Source organism: Lates calcarifer, linkage group LG9 (genome assembly GCF_001640805.2).
Source record: "Lates calcarifer isolate ASB-BC8 linkage group LG9, TLL_Latcal_v3, whole genome shotgun sequence".
NCBI lineage: Eukaryota > Metazoa > Chordata > Actinopteri > Centropomidae > Lates > Lates calcarifer.
The window spans coordinates 21,355,627-21,383,029 of record NC_066841.1 but is presented as its reverse complement, the minus strand read 5'-3'; the positions used below and the strand labels follow the sequence as shown (position 1 = coordinate 21,383,029).

At 38.9% G+C, this 27,403-nt stretch overlaps 1 protein-coding gene across 1 annotated transcript in view; it reads right to left on the bottom strand.

The window, feature by feature from the left end:
- Positions 1 to 27,403, bottom strand: part of megf10 (multiple EGF-like-domains 10) — a 61,525-nt gene that overhangs the window by 33,210 nt on the left and 912 nt on the right. The window contains exons 2-5 of the mRNA XM_018673603.2: positions 13,440 to 13,575; positions 12,070 to 12,171; positions 10,882 to 10,982; positions 8,449 to 8,541 (exon numbers count right to left, since the gene is read on the bottom strand). Of these exons, the coding sequence (XP_018529119.1) occupies positions 8,449 to 8,541; positions 10,882 to 10,982; positions 12,070 to 12,171; positions 13,440 to 13,558 (415 nt within the window). The 5' untranslated portion in view covers positions 13,559 to 13,575. The remainder of the gene's footprint in view (positions 1 to 8,448; positions 8,542 to 10,881; positions 10,983 to 12,069; positions 12,172 to 13,439; positions 13,576 to 27,403) is intronic.

Genomic DNA, 27,403 nt, shown 5'->3' with positions numbered 1-27,403 from the left:
TCAAAATGTTCTCCAGGGTTCATGTGGAATTATGTACTGCAGTGAACAAAACAAGATGCAGTGAAACTTGTTACATACTCATATGAAACCACACAAAAGCTTCTTCACACCTCACACCAAGAAAGACTTCATGGGGAAAAGAGTCGGTCAGGTCGACAGAAAGTCTTGAACCAGTAACTTGAGCTGCCATTTGCTGATGGTTGGCTCAGCTCTCACTCTCCACACTTGGGAGGGATTGGGACCGGAATGTTTTTCCATCTATTTAGTGATTACCCAGTCTACCAGGCATGGTGCACTCATGGGAACAGAAAATGCCTTTTCACACTGACACAGAGGATTCACAGTGAGAAAAAACATCTGTAGCATTCCTCCAGTTTTCCATGCTGAGTGGGAATGTGTGTCCTCCTCCAGAGTTTCATCATTATATTACAATAAAACTATCACACCATAAAGCAGTGTCTTTATGTGGAGATACTTTTATGAATATGATAAGAAACTACAGCACAGGTCATCTTTTGCTTCTCTAAACGTCACTGATTTTGTTCTCACAAACTGCAAAATGTCCTTTGTCACGTCACTGGTAAAAATGTAAAATTAAAAGGGAACTCCACCAATTTTGTACATTAAGATTAGGTTACTTGCCAGGGTTAGTACTATTTAGCCTGTGAAAAAGTCACATAATGTCTTTGTTAAAAATGAAAATAACCCTGATAATGTCATAGTGATGTCAGAGTTGCATTATGCATTATGGGAAGAGTAAGCACTATCGGAGCTTGACCCATACTTGGGACTAAAAGCCATCACATATCAGCCTCTGCTACTTCAGTTTTAGCTATTTGTCTTTAATCTGTCTCCTGTGAGTTTGTCTGATATCAAATCTCTGGTATATTCTTAATTTGAGTAAACGATGACAGAAAGTCATCGTCATAAGAAATTAGAAAACTGTTTATTGAAACAACAAAATGTGTCACTACCAAGTGTGTCTGCATCCAGATACACAGCTGTTTATCCTACTGTCTGATTCAATCACTCTGTGTTACTGTAACAGTATATCTGATGTTTTTAAGTGTTTGTTGGAAAAATTACTATATAATGTAAAGTTATTTTTGATTATTATCAGTGTAATATTAAAATTGGTACACATTCCCACTTTGCAGCAGAGAACATGAAAAAAATGATTACAATGATACATTTGTAGTTTTTCTTATTCTGAGGAAAAATGTCACTTACAGACATCTGACACACCATAGATACTTGCATACTTGTAAATGAAAATGACTGGGGTGAAACTTAAAAACAGATGAGGGATTAAGTCTTGATTCTTCTTTCATTTTGCTTTTCCCTCCTGTACTTTTTAGATTCAGATTCATAATTAATTGTCCCCAAGGGGAAATTTGTTTTTACAGTCTGTACACACATTTAACAAATAACATTCAACACAGAAAAACACAACTAATTTACAAAGGCAAACAACAGAATAAACAAACACTGCTACCTTCTACTGAGATTATTAAAAGCTGTGATGGCTGATGGAGTGAAACTTTTTCCAAAGCATGTTTTTACAGATTTATATCTGATACCAGAGGGGAGGAGTGTGAAACACGGGCATGGGGGCGGCAGGGCTTGTGATCTATGATCTCTGATCTGTGACTGATGTGACTGATGGCAGTGTCAACAAGGGCTGGTAGATTGGGGGAGGGGAGGCCAATTATTTTGGAGCATGTATGAGTGATTTTCAAAAGCTTGTTTCTATTGTTACCAGGGAGCATGGTGAAATAGCAGATGGTACAGTGCAAAGGATGGATTCAATAATGCTGCAATACAGAAGGTGGGGTTTAACTGAGAGGGACCTAGGTGGGCAGATGACATGGAGTCTCTGCTGACAGTGTTTATGGATATCTGTGGTGTGTTGGTTAAAGTTCAGTTTTTTGTACAGAGTAAAGCAGAGGTATCTGAAACCGTCCTGATAACCAGATGTCGTTGGATGGTGTTGAAAGCCGAGCTGAAGTCTATTAAGTTCACCCTGACCAGGAGAGTGCAGGTGTTGGAGAAGAGTGTGCAGGAGGCATGCCACTGCCTGCCTCTCTGTGAAGGGCACACAGTATGGCTACTCAGGCTCTGGTAGGTCCCTCAGCTGCCTCTCACACTCAGCAGAGAAATTGGTGGTGTTAAACCTTGCAAAAAAGTTGTTCAGGTCTGTGGTGAAGGAGATGGGATCCATGGGTGATGTGCAGGTTTTTGAGGTGGAACCAGTGAGTGTTTTCATCTTCCGAAAGGCATGTCTGGTATTCATGCTGCTGAAATCTTGCTCTAATTTGTCCTTATGTGCAAGTTTTGCATTCCTAATTTAACAGATCAGTTTATGTTTCTAAGTGTTAGCCAGCCCTTGTGATGAAAAGCCTGATGCTTTTCTCTGAGCATCAGTTTTATTTGGGCTGTCATCCATGGTCTGGAGTTGAGGTATTTTTTGACAGTTATGGCTGGGATGGAAATTGCCATACTAAACTTGATGTAATCCGTAATTACGTCGACTTTAGTGTTGAGATTATCATCCAAAACACTCCAGTAGTCCAATTTAGTAGGGATGTAACAAGTGCCGAAAGAGACAGATAAACAAAAAACAATACAAAACAATATGCAGACACTACCAGACTGAGGTTATCTGCACACTGGGGAATACGACTAATATGAGAAGCCACTTGACAAGTCACCCTGGGAAGATGTGGGAAGATATGAGGAAACAAAGGCCAACAGGCCAAACAACTCTAAAGGAAGCGTTGTCAGTTGTTGAAAGCTGAAAAAGTAAACGTTTATTTTTTGTTTAAAAATGTGCCTTGTTAATAGTTCAATAAACAGAATTTTAAGTCTTCATTTGCCTTTTTTAAAAATATTGCAGTAAATATTGTATCATGGACTTGTTATTGATGTATTATCATTTTTATATTATAGATTTTTATATCATTACATTCCTACTTTGTAAGTTTCTTGTCTTCATTTTGTCACAAGAATGTAGTGAACCATTGCCTTTTAAATTTGTACATTTAGTCTAGTGTAAGTGTACAGATTTAAGATTTTAACAGATCCTAAATATTTACACAAGCTCTGTTAAAATCAAGACAAAACAGGAGGGGCATTCTGGAACAAGAAAATAGGTGTTCAAAGAAATCAAAGGAGGCAGAAACAATGAGTTAATTGTGAATTTAAAGAGTAAGAATAACTCTGAAAGAGGTTTGAGAGAGCAGAGTCTACAGCACAGTCAAAATGGATTAAAGTTCACATGATCCACACAGAAACCATGAGAAAGTCCATGGTCAAGTGCATGACACTGGGAGCATAACTAAACAAATCTTGTATAAAGTTTCAGTAAAGTTAAAGGGAAAAGAAGTGGATAAAATTGTCTAATTATAAGAACATGCAGAAAAGCAAGGTTCAGACCAGTGTGAGCTTCAGACCTCATTAAATCACATTACTCATGGTGCTTTACAAATAAATAATGTATCTAAATAATATGTATATAAAATAACATTGCATCACTCCTTTCACGCATGTTTTTACAGAAAACAATATTTACCACAGTGGCCACATCAAGGTGAATCATTTTAGCCATTGTTGTACCATCTTTAGGCCAGCAGCAGATGTAGTCACAGAGCTGAAGTGATGATAATTTAAATTACAGTAATTTGTTTGTTGATGTGATCAGCTGGCTTTGGGACACATCTTGCTGCCTTTTTTTGAAGTTTTTGGGGTTCAGTACTAAGATCAGAAAGCTGAAAACTTAAGGGAAATGTGGAGATTATTTTTTGAATTAAATCACAAACAACTGTGATATACAGACTGTAACAGGTCACAAAAGGTTGACAATATTAAGTACTATTGACTAAAAGACAAAAAGAGGATCTTACACATAGACTCTGTTGGATATACAGTACAAACTGTTGTTCACTATATTCTCACAGCTAGGCTAGCCTCCTGAGCATCTTGTGCTGGTGTCATGTGTACTAAATCACAAGCTCCAGTGCCTCAGGTCATTTCCTATCACACAGTTCTCTCCTAATATTATTCCTGCTTACACAGCCTCCCCCCATTTCCTGCTCTTGTCCCTCAAATTGATCCTCAGACATATTGTTGAAGCCCACTGACCTGTAAAACACAGTCAATGCAACACAGTCTTAGTTAAAGGCATGTTACTGAAGATGATGGTGAATGAACAGTGGCTGAATACTGTGAGTGACTGAGTCAATATAACTACATTTGCTGCACACACAGTTCTCCACTTAATCAACCATGTCAGTAAAACATGTACAAGATACCTTCTTTCCTCCTAAAGCAACTCAATATTTATCAATTTGTCCAGTTGACAAGAAGTTCAATGCCACGGAACCTGTGCTCTCATAGCTGACTGAGATAATCTCTTACGAGCCTATCCTAAACATTACCAGTACATCAGTCAGTCAGAGTCAGAGGCTTGTCAGTCTATCAGATGCTGACCTTCTGTCCAGAGACACACAGCTGTAGTTACTAGGAAGGAAAAGATCACAATAAAGACACACTAAGGCCAGAAAACATACACTGATTAACGGACAAGATGATGTGGTTCTCTGTACATCTGATTTGATGTACACTTAAAGGATAATGGTCTTAACAAGTACAAATACAGAGGAGCTGAAGCTCTACCACAGCTGGTTCCAGGATCCTCTGACCCACAGCTGCCTCTCGCAGTGTATGTTACTGGTTGACGCCTTTATTCATGGTGTAAAAGCCTGCATTATAGTGTGTGAAAGTACTCACGACAAAAACAACAGTTTGAAAAAAATATACTGATGTGAATAATTGCACAAAAAATGCCACAGTGTGTAAAGCCCTTGAGTCTGATGGTATTCTATATTTTTCTTATCATCAACACATCTTATATGCAGAGCCAAACCATTGAAAAATGTATGCTACTAGCAAGCAGTGTGTGTGTGTCCAGAGCCTGATATATCTAAATCCCTCAGAGCCATAGAGATTTACTGTTGTCCAGCACTATTAAAACACATCAGTGATCCACCCTAAAGCACTAGGTGACATATTACTTCATCACCATCAACACACACTGTAGTTAATTTTGATTCTGTCCCACACACACACACAACACTGCTGCTCCAAATCCTCACCATAACACTGCAGCTGCTGCACAAGACGTTAATATAAATGTGAGCACTCAGTAGCTATTAAAGATTACCTAGATGAGTGTATCAATATTGTCATCAAGTCCAAGATCCTCTCATCTGGATCATCACAGCTGGACAGACAGCTATTAGTGTTAGAAGAACTGTAGTAGCCAAGTTCAACTTAAAACTGGAGGGAACATGGTTTGGGAGAAATGCATGTGGGCATGGCTGAGTAAAAATAACCCAGTAAACTAATTGATAGGTGTAAAGGTTTTTAGGTTTAATTTAACAGATATCTAAATGGAAAATCTGCCTTTTCCTTTTCCTAATTTTCTCCTCCTTTGTCTCGACCTTTTCTGTTTAGACCAACTTGAAACAAATTTTACCAGTTCATATATTTTATTTATGCAAGTGATAATAATAATAATAATAATTATTATTATTATTATTATTATTATAAATATTATTCTTATTGTAAAATATGTATGATAGTTTTGCTCATTGCTTAACAAAGAAGTAAAAAAGAAATATAGAGAAAAAATAGAAAACATAGAAAACACTGATGCCCTGATGGTTCCCAGATCACACGTCTTATTTCCATGACACAGCATCACATTTCCAAGTCATTCATACTTTCATTAAATTCCTATTGACAAGAGAAACTTCTCTTTTATAGATGAGTGTTGTGTGTGTATGTGTGAGAGCAGACAGACAGGCCGGGCTTAGTGGGGCCCAGGAGAGCCCCAGGGCCCATACACAACAATAAGCTTCTTTATTACAGGCTGAAACTGAAGACAGCAGGGGCACACCCTGTGGGCTCCTCATGCATATCAGCTTATAGGCTTGCATGGAGACACATTCAGAGGCTCATAGCAGAAACAAAAATAACCTCTTACAGACACTGAGTGGATACTGTCTGCAAGTTTAATGCAAACAAAGTTCATGTTTCAACCAGTGAACATTAAAGATCCCAAACACAAACCACAGTCTTAATGTGCTGATGAGTTCAAGGTACCACTGACATGCAATAGAGAGGTAAGGCTTAAATAAAAAGTTAAATTCTGCTACTATCCTGATCAATAGTGGAGTGTTACTTGACTGAAGAATGAACTGATAGAAGTTCTGCAGAGATTTAGTATTGTACTTCCATGAAGCTGTGTACCCACAAAGAGAGGGATTATAGAAAGAATGGTCTACATCAAAACAACAGAGGCAGAGATCTGTTGACTTTTAGCTCCCAAAACACCAGCTCCTACATTTCCCGTTAATGCCACTGTACATTCTCTTTGTCAGATACTACTTCCCATCCTTTGAAGTCCCTGTCCCAGATGGTAACAGAAGCCCTCTTGTTATAAACTTGAAGACTCAAAGCCAAAGCAGAGATGACCCTGATAACATCACTATGACATCATCAGAGAGCCACAGATGTTGTACAACTGTTTTCAGAGTCTGAATAATATTAACCATGATCAATGAACAGGCCTTAATGTGTAAAATCTGTGGAATAGTCCCTTAAACTTTCTGTGAAATGGGAGCGTGAACAACAAAAATCTTCAGTTCATCTGCATCTTCAACTGAAAAGTCAGATTAATCATCACAGCCCTGCCTTTTGCCTTTTCTATCAGATCAAATGTGTGTGGACAGACCCTCCGTTGCAGAGGTGTTTTATCTCACTGTCAATTCCTCAACTTTAGAATATGAGCATCCTAAAAATGTTATTATAGTTTTTCTTAATGACAATCAGTCCTGAGATCACCTGGGAGCCCCAGACAACACTGATATTAATGAGAAGCTTCAGTGGCACCCTGATGGCTGAATTGTTAGGGTGCGTACCACGTGAGCCCCAGTGACGTAAGCAAGCGGACTCCGGTTCGACACCGGATTTGGTCAGACCTTTTCTGCATGTTATTCTCCTACTCTCTCTCCCTGTTTCCTGTCTCTTTCTACTGTCATAACTAATAAAGGCTGAGGCCTTAAGAGAAGTATAGCATCATCTACTAAAAAACATTTTAACATTGCTGAGTTCCTTTGTGTACTGTGGCTTTGGAAAGTAATCAGACCTCTTCACTTTTTGTATATTTTATTATGTTGCTAGATTTGATTTTAAATGGATAGATAAGAAACATTCTGTCCATCAATAACACATCATGACAAAGTGAGGGTTCCTGATCATTTTCCTGAAGATTGTTTGGTTTTTGTCCTGAACTGCAGAGTGAGCTGTGGGACATTATATACACAGGGGAGTTCCTTTCTAAACTGTGTCCAATCAATACAGTCTTCAACAGGTGGACTCCAGTCAAGTTCTAGACACATCTCAAGAATAATTAAAGACTGGGTGGATGCAACTCTAAAACATATTTTCACTTTGTCATTACAGGTTATTGAGTGCAGACTAATAGAAAAAAAATAATCAAATCTACAACTCAATAAACAAAAAGTGGAGGGGTCTGACTATTTTCTGTAGCCTTATGAACTGACCACACAGTTTTATAATTCTGGCCCTCAAAATGGTGGAACTCCCCATTGCATTTACATCAGTCTGTCCTGTAAGCTTGCTGAAACAAAACTATATATGGTTATCATGAACTTGTCACATACCAAGATGTATTTTCTGCTGTTAATTTCCTGGAAGAAAGCCTCATGAGTAAGCTGTAGTAACATGACCTCAGAGGCAGTGGCCCACTACACTTTTAATCAGTGTTTTAAGCGGTGTTAAACTGCATACAAGACACCACTTCTTGACACAGTTGAGGGTGCAGTACATGTAATTGTGGCTAGAAACACAGATAATTCATGTAGAGCTGATGGCCTCTGTTGTACTATAGTGTAATGGTGCTGCAGAAATGAAGGAGCTACTTGCAGCTGGCCAAAAGTGAAAAATAGTAGCTGATGGCTGCAATGACTGTGTGGGAATCATGGATTATGTTGATGTCTGAATGAAAGACAGAGCTGTAAATGAGTTTCTGTGCAGACTAATTCAATTGAAAAGTAATATCAGCCTCAACTGTTGAGCTTAGCCAGACCACAGTAAAGGAAGCACAAACTGACAGCTGCTGTAGCAGCAGATGGTGCTTCATAACAACACTCACAACAACCTGCATTTAAAATATTTTTAATTCTTGTTCACATCCAGAAAGTATGAAAGCAAAAGTGCATTTTTGCCACAGAAATGCAGTAAAGTAAAGTACTCATATCTCATATTTGTGCTGTACTTTGTACTGCCATACAATAGTCTATTTTCACAGACACACACACAAAGACACAACTGCTAACAGACAACAACAGCTGGAGGACTTACCGCTGGAGCAGTTGGAGCCCCCCCAGCCTGGTTCACACTGGCAGGTGTTGGGTGCCATACAACGGCCATGGACACAGCTCTCTGCACAATGAGCTGGACATGGAGAAAACAGGAAGACAGGCCAGTGATCAAACAGTCACCAAGAGTTTTTAAAAACTTTGCATAAAAAAAAATCTGCATTAGGAAATGAATCAAAGTTTTCATTTCCTTTTAATAGCGCTGTGGAATTAAGACTTAAGACTTTTGAATCTGACTTGTGTCGTAAAATCAGGACTTTCCACTCTACTGTGTAGTCAGACTTTGCTTGTGTGAGACTTTCCTGTTTAAAAGCTTTACTTGACCCCTGAAAGCCTCAAATTTGGACCCAAATAGGACTGGATAACATTGTTTAAAAGTACATCAGTTAAGTTAAAAATAATTATTACTTATAGCCAGACTGTTTTCAAAGGAACAGACTGATATAAACTGATTTTCAATTTGGTATGAAGTTTGTGGTGTGTTACTGTGTTGTAACAGGAGGTTTAATAGTGTGGTCTGGTCACCTGTCTGTGTTTGAAGTGAAGCAACTCAGTAGTTGTTATGTAATTGTGATGTATCATGCTAGGTCACAAAAACAGCACAGGCTGTTAAAGACACTCATCCAGCCCATCATTTATTTTCACTGCTACCACTATGTAAGTGAGATCATAACATCAGGGCAAACAGCTCTAATTTAAAAGACAGTATTATCCTCAGGTAAGAAGACTTTTCAGCACAGTAGCAGGTAGAAACTATCCCACTGTACTTTCTCTTCTAATTATTCAAGACTATTGGTTTTACTTTTTTGGTTTCTGTTTTCATGTTTACCTATGTTTCTGTGTTTTCTGTGTGATGGCATAACTGTATACTGTGTAAACTGGAGGTTTTTCAGTGTTTGAAAATGCACTGGTTATATGTGACAGTAAATTCCTTGAACCCTTGAATCAAAACCAGAATTAAAAAGAGCTTCACAGTTCACAAAACAACAAAAGCCCAGCTGAACAGCAGTGGTGTTGGTTTGGTCTGCAGTCTCTAAAGTGGGATTTCTACTCCTTCTGCATGTGAGACATAGTCCGACAGCATGTCTTTAGAACTAGTGCTGAGAGACCATAAAGCAGCCCTAATTGTATGTGTCTGCTGTTCAGTGCAGGACAGGTAGTGTACAATGGGTTCACCAGAGTCCCATGCTGCTGCTGGAGAGCACACTGATAACTCACCACCTGACATTTGTAGCACTGTGTTGCTAAATCTCTACATCTGTCACTGAACTATCACACTTTGAAACAAACTAATTTTATTAACTAGGGTTCACAGTATTTTTTTAATTCTAATGAGTAGCAGGCAAACAGACTCTAAACATAATATACTACAGTTACTCCTAACACTGTTTCTTATCTGGAAATGTTGTGTGGAGTATCTGGCAGTCCCTCCTTCCTGCAGTGCTTTGTTGAGGAGCTCAGTGAGACTGTTAGAGCAACATGTGATAGTTTCTCAAACAACAGAGCCTTTTCACACCAAAATAACCTCCCCTCTGAACTCCTGGGGCACATTATCACATCCCCTGCATGAATCAAACTGTGGTCTCCATATCTATCAAAACACACAGATGCAATGACTGTCTAGGGTGTTAACACAATGCTTTCTTTTACTGTCACTGCTGAGCAGCAGTTGTTGTTTTTGCCTGTGGCTGCTGTAGCTTCACACCTGTCACTGCCTGTTGTGTGTGTGTGTGTGTGTGTGGAAGGAGGGGTGAGAGGGGGGTGTTAATGAGGTCATTTGCCATTGAAGCTACTGTAAAGACAACACATGTTGAAGATATAGGTTCTGTTTATCTGACTAGAGACATTCAGTTAAACCACACCTGCCTGGTTCCTCGGGCTGTAGGGGCAGTAAGCAGTTCTTCCAAAATCTGGTTTATAAATGGTATCTGTGAATTCACATCATTATCATAATCATCAAACCTTTCACTTATCTGTATTGTGCATTACTTAACTTACTCCCTCATTTATCCAGGTATTTTCCTTTGATTCCTTTCCTGTCTCTAAATGACAAACTTCAACAAGTAGTTTTGTCAGTTTTTAATTCTTCCTCTCTTTCACTCATTCATTTGGTTTTACTTCTGAAACAAACTCTCCATGATTGGATATACTAGATTAGTTTCCATTTTGAAATATCAGAATAGTTCAGTTGTGAGTAGAAAGAGCAGAAAAACAATTTCTTAACAAAAATGAATATTTCTTACGTAGAATTACACAGGCACACATACTTTTTGCCATGATAACAAATACAAAAACAGAGCTTTTATATGAAGTCTGCCTGAACAAGCTAATGGCAGCCCAGACAAAGAGAGAGAGAGAGAGAGAGAGAGAGAGAGAGAGAGAGATTGAGAGAGAGATAGAGAGAGAGGGTACTCACGAGCACAGATCTCTTCATTCTCATAGAAACCTGGACAGCACTGGGACTTTCTCCGGTACATGGTTTTCTCTCCTCTACGATACGCTGTCCGATAGCTCACCCTGCACACAGACAGGAGGTGAGATCACACACAGGAGCAGACACTCAGTAAAGGAAATACTACTAGATGCATACACACAATGTTTCTTTTGTCTTCATTCATTGTGTAACATAAAATGTGGAGTAAACTGTTGATATATGGAACAAGGATCATCAATCTTTGCCTTCTGTCCTAATAAAGACCCTGGGAGACCAAAACCATTCTGTGTTATTGAACATAATTATACATAATTAAGTCAAGGCTTTTAATACACAGCACATTTAAACTGTAAATGAAACAGAATATATCATGTAATTAACAGTAGCTCATCACTGTGCTCTATGTAAACTGAAAAGACACTGATGCCACAGCTCCAGTCACATGACATGCATCAAGTGGCACCACCAATAGGAAGTGTTGCACTTCCATACTAAATCTGATCATTCTATACTAATAAAATATCTGCAATTGAAATGTTTGTAGCAGCATGCAGACATGAACTCAAAATGACGTGTGCACACCCATTACTGAAACTGGGTTTCTCACCTGAAGAGCCAGTCTCCAGAGCTATGGATTGTCAGGAAACATCTTTTGTGCCACTGTCTTTGTAATAATGTGATTGTGGGTTGTATCTCTTTAAATTTGTCAGCTTTAACAAGTAGATTCTCCTCATTTGCTGTACCCACAGGAGAGACATCGGCAGGGATGAGGAGAGGGTAGTCAAGCTGCTACAGGGGCCAGGAGGTACTGCTGTTTAGACATGTGCCGTTCAGCAGCAGTGTGTTTTAGCCTTTAGAAGTGAGTGAAGAATTTGTGTCTGCACTGTCTACCACCACTGCCTGGAACATCTGCAGTAGAAGCATTTGAAAATAATCCATCTAGGTTAATTACAGCTGATTCTGCCTCAGTGTGGTACTCCGGAGGCATCTTTAAAATCTTCAGCAATCTAGCTCAGTGGTGAAAACATGGTGGTACGTTTTGGTAATGGTTGATAGATGGGGGAAGTATTCTGGTACAGTATATAGGCTAAAGCAGATCCATTAACAAACCACTACTCTCCACACTTACACATTCTGGTCTACATCAGGCCTCTGTGATGTGGTCCTTACCTGTGTCTGGTGCACTTGAACCAGTTTAGGATGTCAGTGCAGCTGGTGTAATAAATCTGATCAAAAGGATGGGCGTACGACTCCTGCACTGTCACTGAGTAACTGAAACCACAGGGGGGAGAGAGAGGAAAGAGAGATCAGACATGTGTGTGTGTGTGTGTGTGTGTGCGCGCATACACAGCATCCTACCACTCATGTTTATCCCACATTATATAATCGATAAAAGGCAGACAATGTGAAAGATGCTTATCAAAATAACCCCAGGTCAGTTTACTGTCACACAGTGAGAACTACAGTGATAACTTTTGACGATTTTCTGTGGATCAGCTACATATTTAATCAACAGATTCCTACACAAATCTATAAAAAAAAAAAAAAAATCAGTCAATCCACAGCTACTATTGAAAACCAAATCAAGTCTAACCTTGGCCCCAACAAATACTGAGCTTACTGCAGCAAACTTCACCACTTCAAATCTCAGCAGACCATTGAAATAGAGCCAACTCTAACGCTTCAGATGAACCCTTTACACTGACCTTTCATAATAAGATTCAGTGTTCAGTGAAGGCTGGTTTAATTTAAGTTTATAACTTCCAATAGGTTTCTTGGAAATAACTTTGGTTCTTATTGTCTTTTAGTTCACATCCAGCCAGCTCAAGTCTTCAGGACAGTAACAACACACAGTGCAATGCAGCTGTTTCCTCAGGTTAGTCGGTGAAAGATAATATAGCTGGGAAATCTGCCCTCACCTTTTTTCTTTCACATCTTACTTGATGGATTTCCAAGCTTCCCTTTGATTCAAAAATCAGCCAACAGCCTCTATTCACCTTTTTAACACTTTTATCTGAAAAAGTTTTACTTATGTGTCTGACACACAGAAGTTGGTCTCTTGATAATACTGGTGTAAATTCACTCATTAAAACTATGTGCAAAGACAAATGTAAAAACAAACAAGATTTGAGCTAGCCGTTCCCCCTGACCTCCAGTCATTATGCTATACTAGGCTAAGTCCTGACTCCACCTTCATACTAAAGCAGGATTAAAACAGCTCTGTGTTAAAGCAGTGTAGGGGGCTGTGTTAATGACAATGGACTATGATACAGACAGTTCAGAGAAACAGACTTATGTGTTTAAAAGTTTATCAGACCCCAAAACACTGCAGAACTGTTTGTAACTAGGGACACGGTTTTACAACTCCCCCACCCCCACCCGCACTGACTGGCTGGTACCACTAATATGAATGAGATGTTTTTTCACACAGAGTTGCTGTCAGTCTGAATGTGGCCTGTGGTTATCTCATATAATTTGAAACACTCTTTTGACCTGCACAATTAATTCGTTTTAAAATTGATAGCAGCATTGAGACCGACCTTTCCCAGTGGCTGCAGACGTTGGGATCCTCCAGGTTGAGGGAGGACGTGATGCAAGGCAGGAAACAGAAGGCCACAGCCAACACAACTGTCCTTTGGCAGCGCAGAAACACAGCCATCTCAGTCAGAGCTGCACCTTAAAACAGGGAAGGATGAGGAGAGGACACAGGTTCATTGTCTGTTTCAGAAGAACATAACAAAAAAAGGAATTTAACCAGCAAATTTGTTTGGTAAAGTATTTAAACAGTGATACATAAAAAAATTCAAAATATACATATGTTGAGTCAAAGGTGGGACAAAGTCACTACTTTACAAATCAGTCTCGAGTCTTGGCAGGAAAGTCTTTAGTCAAGAACAAGTTTCCACTCCTGACAGTCCTGAACTTGTTTTGAGTTGTAAACAAATCATCCTGCAGCCTTCATTAAATTCAATGCTATTCTAAATTCTAAACACAGTGACAGGATTGCACATTCACACAAACAATGAATACTTTTTAAAATGTGTATTTTGAATTCCTGATTAATTCATTTGGATTCAGCTTTCATCATTTCAACTCAAAGATTCAAATGAGACATGTGCTTTATGCTGTCTGGGAAGAATTGGAGTTAAAAAGTTAATGTTCTTTAGCTGCAACCTGAAAATGAGTTGAGCAGTTGAAAATACAAAATGTTGATCAAACATACTTGACACAATCAAATAATATCTATAGGCAGCTGACTTCAGCACACAATATTTTCAAAAAATGCTGGAGGTCCTGATTCACAACTATTTAGCTGAGAAGCTTAGATTTTTGAAGTTAAACTGAGAGATTTTGACTGCAAATACTGCAAGTTATTAATATGCTTGTGTCATTAATATACATTTGTATGTGTGAGAATATTAGCAGGATAATACACACATTGATAGTACAAATGAATTGAGCCTATCTGCAGTCTGAATTTGAAACAGGCTAAAGGTTGTAAACATGTAATATTTTCTATTTTTTCATACTTTCCACATTGCTTTTCAAGACTTTTACTTTTGTTTACACATTTTGGTAAGAATGAAAATTCTAATGGACCTGAAGGTTTTGCAATTTTCTTTCACCAATAAGCAGATTCTTCACATACACACACACTCAATGGGAACCTTCAATTTGTGGTACCTTTAGTATAGCAACATAAATGTTGGAATAAATGAATATGGGTCATATAATCAACATTATTCAACAAAGGTCTATCTAATCTGGCTTGTGTGGAACTACAAACACGAAAACACAGCTGTGATATTTCATTATGACAGAACTCCAGTAAGAGATTGGTGGTTCCACAGTGCTCTAGTGTTACTTAAGCATTTCAGAACGTTTTAATGATAAGGAAGACCTTCATGAGGCACCTATAGTTTCTGTCCAAGGAGCAAAGCTTCTACAGTTTAATAAAAAATCTCAGTTAATTTGATTTTAGAATGAAAAACATGAGGCCAACTAATAAAAACTGGTATATCAAATATTCCTCAAATACAATTTATACACATTTCCCCAAGAGTGAGCCTTACATATTTGTTTTGAACAAAGTTAAAGTTATGTCTATATATCATAAACTGGCAAAGACAGTTTATGATATATAGACCTGCCGGTACATCTAGCAGGACTGAAGAATTTATCGCACAGTGCAGTTATTTTAAGTTATGTATAGTCATGCAAAGTGTTTTATAAAAGCAGTAAATTTACCATTTACCCTATAAACACTGACTCAGAACCTACAGGTGGATGCTGGAGATCTGAAATGATACAGTGCATAACTGTCTATAAATAGGAGCAGCTGCAGCAGCTGTGACAGCACATGTTTCAGGTTAGCAGTATTGCCTTACAAGACTGAACATGGCCTACGTTAATGGCCTAAGAACAACACATTTATCAAAAGGGCACCTTGAATTTCTGTTGTGAGAAGGAAATGTCATGCAGGTGTAGCAACCTGGTTCTGACTGCCTGAACCAGCCCAGAGGCTTTGCTCCATGTTCTCTGTTTTTGAGCATAAAACATGTCTCATTTGAATCAATCAATCAATGAATTCAGCAAACTGCACTAAGAAACTGAAGACCAGCTGATTTAAATTGAGTTTATCGTTCATGAGTTGAGTTTTTGGCAAAGAAAATCACTTTGCTGGGATTTTTACAAAATGATGCAGATAGGGTGAAACGAAGGCAAGTTCAGTCATTATTCTCAACGATACCTGTTCCTATGCTATCTACTATCTACTACTGACCAATCGTTCTTGGTTTCAGGCTTAATTTACATGGTCCAAAAAAAAAAAAAAAAAAAAAAAAAAAAACCCTTCCACATAGTGAAATCAGGTCTCATCTTTTCATGTGGTCATTTCACATATCTGAAATCATCACTCTGAAATCACTGACTATGTTGCTGTTAGAGTAGCTGACTGTGACTGACTGGCATGTCAGAGATACAGAAAACCCAATCCTTGTGTGTGTGTCCTACACCCCAGCCCCTTAGTGTTTCTCTTAGCCACTCAGCAGAGCATATTTCTCTGTCTGCCCAGTGAGCAGCCTGACAAAACATCCTGAGCATCAGTAGTCCTCAGTAGTCACATTACCTGAGCAGACTTAATCTTAGAGACAGAGACCAGTTTGATAAACACATCTTTACAAAAACAGCAACTGCAGTGACAACCTCATTTATATCAGTGTGTTAATGAGTAATCAACTTTTAAAAAAGTATTTGTGATGAGTTTGATGAGTGTTGTTTGTAATGGTGATCCAAAGTACACTTTACTGTTTAAGAGTTTGACTGTGTCATTCTAGGCAGACACTGGTTTCAATTCCATATAGCAGTGTCAAGCATTGTTTTTTTTTTTTTACATGGTAATACAGTTCATATAGATTGACCAGAAAATAGAATAGAATGGAGGCTTGTTGTCCACCAGAATGGAAAACTGTTTTTGATTACTTCCTTCTGAGGTCATCATACAGATGAATGAAGTAGGTGTAATCATTAGGGTACAGGTTGGGGGTTGGTGATGGGAGGTTTTCCAGCTAAGAGCCTGGAAGGTGGTGACTGTTTGGTTAACAGAGTCATGTATGGGGAATAAACTGAACCTATCTTGGAGGCGGCACAGTGTTCACCTGCACAGTTAAGACACCTAGTTTCTCACTTTTCCTTTGTGCAGGTTTTGTGGTGGTGATTTTCTCTGCATCACAGGCATATGACTGGGCTGGTAAAGTTAAAGAGTATATGGTTGAACTGCTGGTACTCATATCACTGTTGGGGTGAGTGGGAGCCATGCCTTCTCCAATCTGTATTGGAAGAGTTGTCATGGAGTATCCATCAGGGTATCATGTTTCCTGCCATTCAGAATTGGGGACGATAAATACCTGAGTATTGAATGAATGCCAATTGTACCCCTTCCCACTGAAGACAAAAGCCAGATGTTTGTGGGTGTCATGTTTTTTTCTTTTTGTCCAATATAAATGGGCCTGCCATGTTTGATGTTCTGCCCAATGGTTTAATTTTTGTCTTTCATATAAGCGAGCCAGTTCCAGAGCCCTGTGATTGTGACTGCTGGATCACAGAAACAGTTCACTGATACAGTTGATACAAGATCATGTACAAGAAACAGAAGACTAAAACAGCAAATGCTTCCTCTTACAGATAAACTGAATTCATAAATGATAAATAATTGTTCAATTCAAACACATGCAAATGATTTGCAGCTACAGCCTTACTTGATCTGGTATGACTAGCTTATTGATAGCTGATCTTTGCTAATATTAGATAAATATGGTGTAGCTGTACAAAAGACATTACTGTGTCAGTTCATGACTCCTTCTGCGTGACTCCTCCCTCCCTGTATAGTCTTGGTACAGCGCCATCATTCATTAGTTAGTTAATTAGTTAATTAGTTTTATTTTTATCTTATTGTTATGTTATTTTATTCCTCTTTATTCATCTGTACTTGTGAAATGGAGCACTGCAATCCAACAATTTCCCACAAGGGATTGATAAAGGATTCTGATGCTGATTCTGATTACTTTTGTTTCCCTGCTATGGCAAATCAAAATGTCTCTTGTGTGTCCCTTGAGTTGGAACACTCTTCACCAGACTAAAAACAATTAGGAGAACAGTCCATATCTACAATGCCCAAAGAATAAACATGCTACCAATGTACAATACATACACTTTATTGTATTAAAATTTGCAGAGTGAGTACCTATATGAATAAAATAATACAAAAAACATAGTAGATACAGTTAATGGAAAATTTAAGTTGGTGGTTAACATTTAAAACGTCAATACCTGTATGTCAATGAGCATGATTAATGAAAAACTAGTGAAAAGTCTTTCAATTTCATGAAGACAACACTCCCATAATTAGACATTTTACAATATGGAGGGGACTTAAATATGGAAATGCAAAACTTGTTTTATCAATACGAAGTAAATGTTGACAGCACCATGTAATACCATCAGAATAATGACACCATCATATCTTAGATTAGTTCCTCATGAGCCACTCTTTCACTATGTAATTTTGTCTGCCACCCAGCATAAATTTTTGAATAAAATTAAGGCTTAACTTACAGCATGAAAGAAGTGCACCTACCACCAATCAGCAGCTTTTCCCAAGTAGTGGAAATGGTTGTCAGTGGAGTGACCAGGGTAAACAAAGACGGCAAACAAAGACGGCGAAGAGAGAGAGTGATGGAAACCTGGATAAAATAAGATTGAACCGCACACGGGAGTTCACTTGATGGAGAAAGCCATGGTTGTACTGGGACAGAAATTCAGCCTTTTATGTTTCCTCTTGGATCAACGTTTTGGATTCAAAGAATTTTTTTACAGTCCAACTATGATTAGAGCTCCAGGACTTGAGAGGGTTCAAACCAACATCCCATTATCACTTCACAGTCCATATGGACGAGAGGAATGATTACAGCATCCAATAACTCTTTCAGTGTACAGTAGATATTCCAAACCTAACCTTTTACTTTAATATCAGTAAAATGGCTCAAGCAAAAATGCTGGTATGGTCCTCACTGACTCCTCAGTGATGTGGAAGACCCAAACCCCATGTACACTGTTAAAAATGATGTGAGACATGTACTAAAAAAGGCTAAAATCTAATTCAAAGTGCTAAAGTATAAGAGTATCGGATGAATCTCTAGAAGGATCTTTAGAATTTGTCAGTGTGTCAATGGTAAGTATGTCTGGTCTTATTCCTTAATGGCACAGATACAGCTGGTCACTACAGCACACACTATGGTAACTTTATTACTCCAGCTGCCTGATGCATCTGAAGAGACAATAAGGTTAGTCCTGTGTCTTCTGGCTAGCCACATCAACTCAAAAAAGTTGGTTGATGGAGGAAGCCTGTAAGATGTCTCCAGTGGGTGTTTGGCTGCTGACAGCATGTCTCTGCAGGCGGTTTATGGGCCAGCAAGGCCAGTCCTCTCTTGTTTCACTGAGCTACGAGAAGGCACAGCTGCAGTCACCAACACTGAAACCCTCCCCACCCCAAGACAACTGCACTGCTGCACAAACAAGGGCCATGCTGTGTGTGAAAGGGCTCCAGACACACAACCCCTAATGGAGCGGATTAGACTGGGTTGCACAACTTTGATACGTTGTTCCAGGCAGCACAGTATTGACGCCTCTTTGTCCACTCACAAAAGACTGCCAGGAACTAAAACCTGCTGTCTGAAGTCCCTCCAGGACCAGACAAGGGCTGTACTCATTCACAATATTTATTTGCAGACACATAGGAGCCCATTTCTGCAAATGCAAGAAGCATCCAAATATAGTTCAAATGAGATGTACAGATCTTTATTGCTTTATTTCTAAACTTTAAACTGAAGCTTGAGTGGAAATAATGACAGCAGTTGAGGATTGACAATATGCTAAACTTTAGTAGAACAAGTAAGAAACTGTTGTTGTAACCTACTTGGTCAAAACTGCAGTGACAACATGAATGAAAATGTAGGGCTGTTAAAAACACAGTTCTCTACCAGCATGTCAGCTGCTGAAATCAAGATCATTTAAGACATTCAAACCTGTTCCAGTTGCACACTTAATCACTATTTACTAATTACAACCATGTTAAGAGCATAGTATGTTCACACTGGGATTCTGGTAACCACACTAAAATTAATGTGCATGTGTCCCACAGTGCAACAGATGGGGGAAAAAAGGTTTGCACAGTTCAAAGTACAGCTGAAACTTCACCAAAAAATCTTTGTACATTAACATCCAATACAGCATGTAAATAACAGTTCAAATTAACATTTTTATTCAGACTAATTAACAATCTAAACAAATACTGGGATTGTCTTTAAATTCTCTGAATTAATTCATAAGATGCCAATTAGTATTAGAGTATTTTATTGTTTGCTTGTTTGTTTGTTTAAGGGGTTCTTCAAGAAAGTAGTGGGCACAGGCAGCACTCTTACTTTCCCACCAATGCTCATTGGTTCTACCAAACAAAATAACAGCTGAGGCTGATGAAGCAGGACTACAGCTGGCTCTAATGGATGTTTAGCAAGCCTGACAAAGTACAGCTTGGACTGATTATAGTATACAACCCAGACCACATAATGTTGACTCTGACAAACTGCATTCTTGATGTGCTAAAATGATCATACTGAGGATGCACAAGAAACAGAAATAGTTGTGCTATACAACGAAAAATGTCCTCTCTAACTGGTACTGGACTCAAATAGCTTCCAACACACATCACAAAGATATTCTCAACATATGGGAAACACTCCTTATTTGTTGGTGAACACACAGTCTGTGATGACAGTCACACAAGTGGAAGATGTAGTGCAAAGATATAAATATCCTTGAATTGTTTATTTGAAAACATCAGTTATTTCTGGTTGGCTAACTGAAACCTCTGAAAAAACACAGCTGCTGTGTGTGTCTGTTTTGACTTTGTGTATCTCCCCAGTGTGAGCTGACTTTCACTGACACATGTACACCAACACTGCAATTACAAGTCATCAGCTTCAGGGCAACACTTCAATTCCAACAGATAAAATTCAAATTAACACTGAGACACATCACTAACATTAAGAACCTCACTTACATGGATCTTACATCTATGTAAATTGTATTTCCAAATCACAACTTGATTCCATTGTTTTTTCTGATGTTAATTAAGGTAATCACACAAAGATGTTTGTTGGTTTCAGTTCTTCTAGCACTGATCAAAGGTGGAATTATTCTTGCCCATATGAACACAGTCATTGTCACTGCAGTCAAACTACAAAAGCCACACATTAGGTCTGAAGATATAACATTATATTAGAGTCAATTCTCCAGGACTTGCAAGTCCTTGTCACACATTACATGACAACATCTCAGGTATGTTCACTTCAAATGATATTTCAGTCCTTTAAGTGACTTAACTGTGTCCTCAACCCCTTTCATGCCATTTACAACTTTAGCACTCACACTCCACTGAAACTTTGTTCTTAGATCCTTGAGGAACTCCAAGAAGAGATATTACATACGTGGACATTTAATCCTCCAACTGGTTCAATTTTGGAGGAGCATGAGAGTGCTCCACTCAAATTAAATGTATGGAAGGTCTCCAGACATTGCTATGTGAAGTAAATGACCACACTTACCATCACTTATATAGCACTTTTCTAGTTATGTTGACCACTCAAAGCCACTTTACACTACAGGTTACATTTACATGAACATTCTACAGCCCTTGCTCTATGTATATAAAGCACTCTAACACATGCACACACATTCACAATTTGGGATTCAGTATCTTGCCCAAGGATACTTCAGCAAGGCTGAAGAAGTGAGGGATCAAACCACTGAATTTCTAAATAGCGGGCAACCCAGTCTCATTGTTGCCACTTTGTCTCTTTAGAAAGAGGACTTGATGTAATGATGATGATGACAGATGGTGACAAGCAAAGTGTATGTCCAGTTTGTTTTGGAAAAGATGGACAAAGGAGTACCTGTCACAACTTCATGAACAACAGAAGTTAACCAAAGCCAAGAATAATTTCATTCCTGGAGACATCGTACTTAATACAGATGACTGCACCAAGTGAAAAATCATTGAAACTGCTCCAGATAAGAGTGGACTTGAGTGACAAGTAAAGATCAAGACTGGGACAAGCTGTCTGGCCAGGCATGTCACAATGCTTTGTCATCTTCAAGAAGTCCTGATGGATAATTCTTACAAGTATGGACATGACTGACTTTGGATGTGACTTGTAGTTGAGTGGTAGTAAATTATGCTAAATGTTGGTAACCTATGGCCCAGAGACAGTTTAAGACCTTGGAGTGAACAACACTGAAATATTACTGTTCATCCTGATCAATTGCATGTTTCCTTCATAAATCATTTTGTAATTATTGTGTTATTATAATTAAGATGCCAGAGCAAGGGATGTATTTGAGTATCTGATATCAGATCTTGTTTGTGATAGAGAGGGGGTGAGTAGGGAGCCCTTATTTCCTGTTGACCACAATCCTTTGTCCAGTTTTGCCACAATACCCAATCATGCAAAACATCTTATAAAGTAAAGGCATAGCATATCAGACAGACCTCCCTACATCAGCTCTCTCAGCAGTTAATTGTTATTTTATTCATTTTAACTGTGAAATGTCCCCTGATCCCTCCTCACTTTTCAACTCTCTTCCAGCTGCTTGGCATGCTTCCTGTTTTCCATATGACTCAACACATCCTCCAGAGCCTTGTTATTAATCTGGGGCAGATCCCTATGGGGGATGCCATTTCTTTCTGGGGCTAACCCTGCTCTTGCCTTCATGCTAGTGTCTGACTTCTGCTAGCCTTGGTTTTTCCATGTTAAAGAGCCTTGGAGAGCTGGCCTGGTGATGAACTTTCAGGGCTTTGATGTAAACTCTACCCTTTTCCTGACTTGTTCTCCTCTGTTCTTCCAGTGGTTCTCAGCTCACTTGACAGTGGCCATGGTCTTCCCTTAATAATTTTAGCCACTGTGATCTCCCTCCTTGACTACAGCATCTGAGTTTGTTTGATGTAGCCCAAATCTTTCAGAGCCCCTGTTATAATTGATGGTTGATAAAGCCTTCAGCTTCTTCCCTGCTCCCCCTGCCATTGTATCTTCCGACACAGTGTTGAGATTGAATTGGGCCCATTTCTGTTTCTCTGCAGCTTTGGGCCACTGCACCCTCGCTCCACCCTGCTGTACTTTGGTGTTGTGTTGGGGTTGTGTTTCCTCATACTTTCTGAATCATCTGTGTTTCCCTCAATCAACTCCTGAAGGCTCTATGTACCACAGTTTGTCTCCTGGCTTGGCTACTCCTCAGTCTCACCAAGGTTACACCTTGAGGCTGGTGTGTCCCCTAGCAACCCATCTTTGTGTGGTGAATCTTAAGCCATATATCAGCTGTTATCAGTTGTCCAAGCACACTCAGTGTCATGTTCTGTCCTCATCCTCTCCCGTTGTTGGGGTGACTCTGGGGGTTACTTGGGATATACACATAACATTCCATAGCAACGTGATGGGGTGCTCCCTCATGGGACCCTGCCTCAGTTAGTCTGGCCTCTACAGCCCCAGTGTTAGTCTTTCCCAGCTGCCAGTCATTTCTCTAATGGTCACCATGCTTTCCTGGTTGCCAGCAAGTTTCTTCCTGATAATTCATGAGTATTCAGTTGTAGAATTTACTGGCATACAGCTTAATGTCATAGCTGCTCTAGGTCTATGAAAAAGTTAACTCAATATAGAGAGATGTGGGTTATTTACACAAATAATCAATTAGCAAAGTGGTCAAAACGGTAAGCAGTGACATCTTTTTTTTAAAAATGTAATCATTCTTATTTGGGTGGGGGTGGGAGGAGTTTTAGAGATACAGAAGTGTTATGTATTTAATGTATTAATGTTTATGGTTCTGTTTCTGCCTGAGCATCTTAGCTTTGTGTGGAGCAAGTAAAAGACTGAAGCAGATGGCTGCAATAAAAAGAAGCGAGTATGGCGTTATTTTACTCAATTGGACAACAAGGTTGAATGTGCGTTATGCAGGATGAAGCTAGCTTTCCACAGTTCTACCAGCATGTGTCATTTACAACACGTCACAAAAATGTTGAGCTTCAGCAACAAGAAGGCCAAATGGAGCAACAAAAATAAATGACTGGATTTGTTGTACCTACACGCTCATGTGACAGCAAACAGACAGCAGGAACAACAGACAGGAACAAATAGCTGCTTTGTTGACTTCAGTGATTTCAGACAATATGCTTTCTCTTAGCGTTGTCGAAGGAGCGGGCTTGTGGAACTTGAATACACCATGGCCTCATGGAAGACTATTACCAGCGAGATTGATAAAAAGTACAATGAGACAGATATGGCTCTATAAGAAGAATTTGATGGAGGTCAAGAAAGTAGCAATAACAACTGATGCATGGACAGCTCTCATTACATCGAATGTAACTGGAACACTTCTGTACTCAGCACAGAGGAGAGATACACTGCTGAGAACATTACAGTTTTTTGAATTGTTATTGTTATTTTGGTTTGGCAGGAGGGCATGTGTTAACGATGATGTCACGGCTAATCAGCTTTAATTTGCCTTGACTATTTGATTTCAATAAGTAACTAAAATGCCTATCCCTAGTGGGTTACCAATCATAAAAATGGTAATCCCAGTTTCACTTGCAAGCTACATAGGGGGACCATTGGTTCACTCAATATTAAGTCTACCCTGACCAGAAAGTTCTCAACATGATACTTAGGACACCAAACAAGCAAATAAAGGGTCTGCAACCTCTTGATATGATTGTATCTGAAAGGCACTAACCTTTCATCACAGTTTATATCTCACAACAGTTGTGCTTGGTGATCTGGAAAAATATGTGTGTGTGGTTTTGGCAGGTGCAAACTATTAGACCCATTAAAGTTCCTTGGGCACTATTTGTTCAGTCCTTCTCCAGTGTGTCCCTTACTTTTCTTACCAGGAACAGGTGGTGCAATGTTAACAACAACGGATCCATGCACAGAATGTAAAGCACACCTCTGAAATGCATGGTAAAAGTCTATAGTTTGAGATTGCAAAGTGATATGTATTTATAAAATCTCAGATATTCAAACTCAAAGATGGAAACCACACCAGCGAAAAAGCAGAAATCGAATAGAAGCCAGAAGAAAACAGAAAATGCCCCATTTTGGTTTTATAGTGTAACATCTTAAAGAAAAAATCTGATCTTTTCCATCATTGGTATAATTCTTATAATTGTGGCTAATATTACTATATGATGCAAACTTTGCATTTGCCACCTGTGTTTTGTAAAACAGCTTCAATTTGAATCACTTCAGTTGTTTGTCTTTGAATCCAAAAGTAAACACAGAAAGCAGCCCCCGGGATTCGCTGTTGTAGCTAACAGCACAGAAATCTATATATGGTGCAATCTGAATTTTAACCAGCTGGCTATATTCAGCAAGGCCTCAGCCACTTGGGTTTGATTGTTTTCAAACGTAAGAAAATTTAAAAATTCTCTGACATTGTCAATTGTCTGTGACCCAGCATGTATTGCAAGTGGGCAAGCAATACTCAGTGGGAAAGAGACAGAGTATAGCCTATTTTGCCTGGAGAGGTAACATTCAGTTAAGGATGGAATAAAGCAAATGTATAACTTCAGATCTTTGAGCTGGTTTAGGTCTCAAACCTAGCAGTACCAGTTGGGTTTGGTTTTAAAAATGTGATCCAGTTTGATGTAGTCATGTGAACTTCAGTTAAAATTAAATTCAGCCAAGATAAAACAACAGTTTAGCTTCAAGAGGGTTTGTCACTTTTATTCTGCTATACATATGTCCTTTTTGGACAGAAATATGTTGTATATACTATTGGCTTCATCTGTTAAATGGCTTTTTGTCATTTAGATATAGATGTTTTACATTTATGATCCCAACAGCTTCATTACATCCCCTGCATAAATAACATCATTTAATTTTATTAGAGAGCTGTCTGTGGCAAACTAGCATACTGGTTCATGCACTGTGATATATTCCAGTGTCAATTAGAAACACTTCACTTCACACTATACATCCCTAGAGAAAAGCAGAATGTATCCCTCATGAGTTTTTAAAATATAAGAAATCCAAGTATAACCAGCCATTCAGTGTCACACAAAATATAAACACAACCTATGAACTTGAAAACAAGCCTTAAGAAATTGTCACACTTTGTTTGTGTTTGCTTAAAAAGAAGTCCTGTTGTTTTAGGGCAGAAGCAGTTCATTACAGCACAATCTCTCTGATTATGTTTACTTGTGTAGATCACATTTTGTGTTCATGTTCATTCCTCTGAGATTCTGTTCCACATCGACATGACTGCTTCACATCATTCCATTAATTCATCATCATCATTCTGCCAATCTCCTGTTCTACCACATCCCAAAATGTTCTACTGGATTAAGATGTAGTAACTGGAGAGGTCACTGGTGTTTCCAGTCTTCAGCTGTCCAGTTTTGGTGAGCCTGTGTCCACTGCAGCCTCAGGTTTCTGTTCCTGGCTGATAGGAGTGGAACCTGATGTGGTCTGATGCTGTTGTAGCCCATCCACCTCAATATTGGAGGTGTTGTTACCATAGTCTAATCTGTCAGCTCCAACCAGTCTGACCATGACCTCTGACCTCTCTCATCAACAAGGTGTTTTTCCTCCACAGAACTGCTGCTCACTGGATGGTTTCTGATTCTTCTCCTTCTCCTTCTCCTTTCTGAGAAAAAACTGTGTGTGAAAATCCAGACCAGCCTGTCTGACACCAACAATCATACCACAGTCAAAGTCACTGACATCACATTTTTACCTCATTCTGACGTTTGATGTGAACATTAACAGAAGCTCCTGACCTGGATCTGCAGGATTTGAATTGTACTTCGGCAATGTTATTGGTTGATAAATTATATTTCATTATTTGCTCTATTTTCGTTGACCCAGCAGTGTGATGGAGATCACAGTCAAGTGTAGATGTGCGCCCTGCCAAGTGCATCTGGGACACATGTCCTGGTAATGTCATGGTACACAAAGGTACAGGGTGGGAACAGAAAGAATACATTATCATAAATTATACATGAGTGTATTTGAGGCAGTGGCAATCATGGCTCATTACGTTTGCTTTCACTCTATTAAAATACAGGGCTCTCCTAGTCATGATGTGCTAACAGTTTAGGAATCCTGTGGAAGAGTTTTTCTCACAGGAACCTTTTTGATGTCTGGGGATGCACAGAACTTCAAATATGAATACAGAGGCTCAAATGTACTCTCTCATTTTAAAACTGAATTCACATGCTCTGTTCTGAGCAGGTAAACCTCCTAGATCGCCTGACTGCAGTGTGCTATCATATCCTCTACTGTGCCTCCCCTGTCCACTCTCCTCCCAAAGTCAGCAAGACACCAAGGGGGTGCAAGAAAATTACATCAAAATAGAGCCCATTATTTTCTTTTCGTTAAAACTATAAACATATATGTTATAAAATATGTTTCAGGTTTCTAGTCTTAGCTTTCACAGCTCTGAGCATATCAAACATAAACTACAGAAGAATGTCAGCATATCTTTCAGACACTGTTTTGCCTGACTAAAAAGTGAATGGGCGACTGCTGCACCCAGTTCTGTTCCCAGAAAACTGGAGGCAACATCATCCATCCTAAAATAGTCAGATCTTGTGACTTATAAAGAGCAGTTTGGTCTCTGTTTAGTGGTGTAGTAACCATTTCTGGGATCTCTGCTGTCCAACTGTCAATGGCTTAGAGACGTAGTAGGATGTAGGTTGTAATAATCACTTATAGAATTTAGGGGTTGTAAGGTGTAGTTTATGGTTAGAATTACAACCAGTTGTATGTTTCTGAAAAGTGGTATTCATAATTTCTGGAGTTAGATCATTATACTGCATTTTCACAGTGATAGATGAGGTACTTAGAAGATTTACTTAGGTAAAATAAGTAATATGCTGACAACAAACAATCTTAAAAAA